This window comes from Colobus angolensis, unplaced genomic scaffold (assembly GCF_000951035.1).
Source record: "Colobus angolensis palliatus isolate OR3802 unplaced genomic scaffold, Cang.pa_1.0 Scaffold453, whole genome shotgun sequence".
NCBI lineage: Eukaryota > Metazoa > Chordata > Mammalia > Primates > Cercopithecidae > Colobus > Colobus angolensis.
The window spans coordinates 195,686-196,935 of NW_012117966.1; the positions used below are offsets into that span (position 1 = coordinate 195,686).

The following is a 1,250-nucleotide window of genomic DNA, read 5'->3' on the forward strand; positions in this document are numbered from 1 at the left end:
AGGAGCTGGAAGCTGCCGTGGCCATCTCCTGCTCGAAGTCCAGGGCGACATAGCACAGCTTCTCCTTGATGTCACGCACGATTTCCCGCTCGGCCATGGTGGTGAAGCTGTAGCCGCGCTCAGTGAGGATCTTCATGAGGTAGTCAGTCAGGTCCCGGCCAGCCAGGTCCAGATGCAGGATGGCGTGGGGGAGGGCATACCCCTCGTAGATGGGCACAGTGTGGGTGACCCCGTCACCGGAGTCCATCACGATGCCAGTGGTACGGCCAGAGGCGTACAGGGACAGCACAGCCTGGATGGCCACATACATGGCCGGGGTGTTGAAGGTCTCAAACATGATCTGTAAGGGAGAAATGCACCATGTCACACTCAGGAAGCTACTGGGGACAGCCAGGCCAGATGGGGGACATGCAGGAAGTGCAAGGAACACCGCTAAGTGTGCTGGGGTCTTGGGATGGGGATTCTGTTCAGACCTACTGTGCACCTACTGAATACACACTCCAAGGCTGCTTTACACCAGCCTCATGGGCTTGTCACACGAACCAGTGTTAGTACCTACACCCACAGCACTGTCTGTTTTAGACACCTAGTCAGAGAGGCAAACACCAGAAAAAGAGCTCATCTGGGAAAAAGCAAATAGAACCTGCAGAGTTCCAAAGGAGACTCAGGTCAGAGAAGAGAGTCCTACGGAGAACGGCAGAAGAGAGAACCAGTGAGAAAGGGCGCAGCTCCGGGAGGCCAGGAAAGAGGGAGGTGGCCACCACAAGATGTAGCGGGCCACTTACCTGAGTCATCTTCTCGCGGTTGGCCTTGGGGTTCAGAGGGGCCTCGGTCAGCAGCACGGGGTGCTCCTCAGGAGCCACACGCAGCTCATTGTAGAAGGTGTGGTGCCAGATCTTCTCCATGTCGTCCCAGTTGGTGACGATGCCGTGCTCGATGGGGTACTTCAGGGTGAGGATGCCTCTCTTGCTCTGGGCCTCGTCGCCCACATATGAATCCTTCTGACCCATGCCCACCATCACGCCCTGGTAAGGAAACAAGGCGCCCTGAGCACGGGCGAGGCCCCCACCCCAGAAACCGGGAGACCCCCGTGCAGAGAAAATGCCCTCGCCTCCCGCTCGCTCCCGGGGCCGCCCCACCCACCCAGCTGCCCTACCTGGTGCCTGGGGCGCCCCACGATGGAGGGGAAGACGGCCCGGGGGGCATCGTCGCCCGCGAAGCCGGCCTTGCACATGCCGGAGCCGTTGTCG

At 59.9% G+C, this 1,250-nt stretch overlaps 1 protein-coding gene across 1 annotated transcript in view; it reads right to left on the reverse strand.

Annotated features, from left to right (window-relative positions):
* ACTB (actin, beta) overlaps positions 1-1,250 on the reverse strand; it is a 9,757-nt gene extending 8,507 nt beyond the window's left edge. The window contains exons 1-3 of the mRNA XM_011957986.1: positions 1,157-1,250; positions 786-1,025; positions 1-340 (exon numbers count right to left, since the gene is read on the reverse strand). Of these exons, the coding sequence (XP_011813376.1) occupies positions 1-340; positions 786-1,025; positions 1,157-1,234 (658 nt within the window). The 5' untranslated portion in view covers positions 1,235-1,250. The remainder of the gene's footprint in view (positions 341-785; positions 1,026-1,156) is intronic.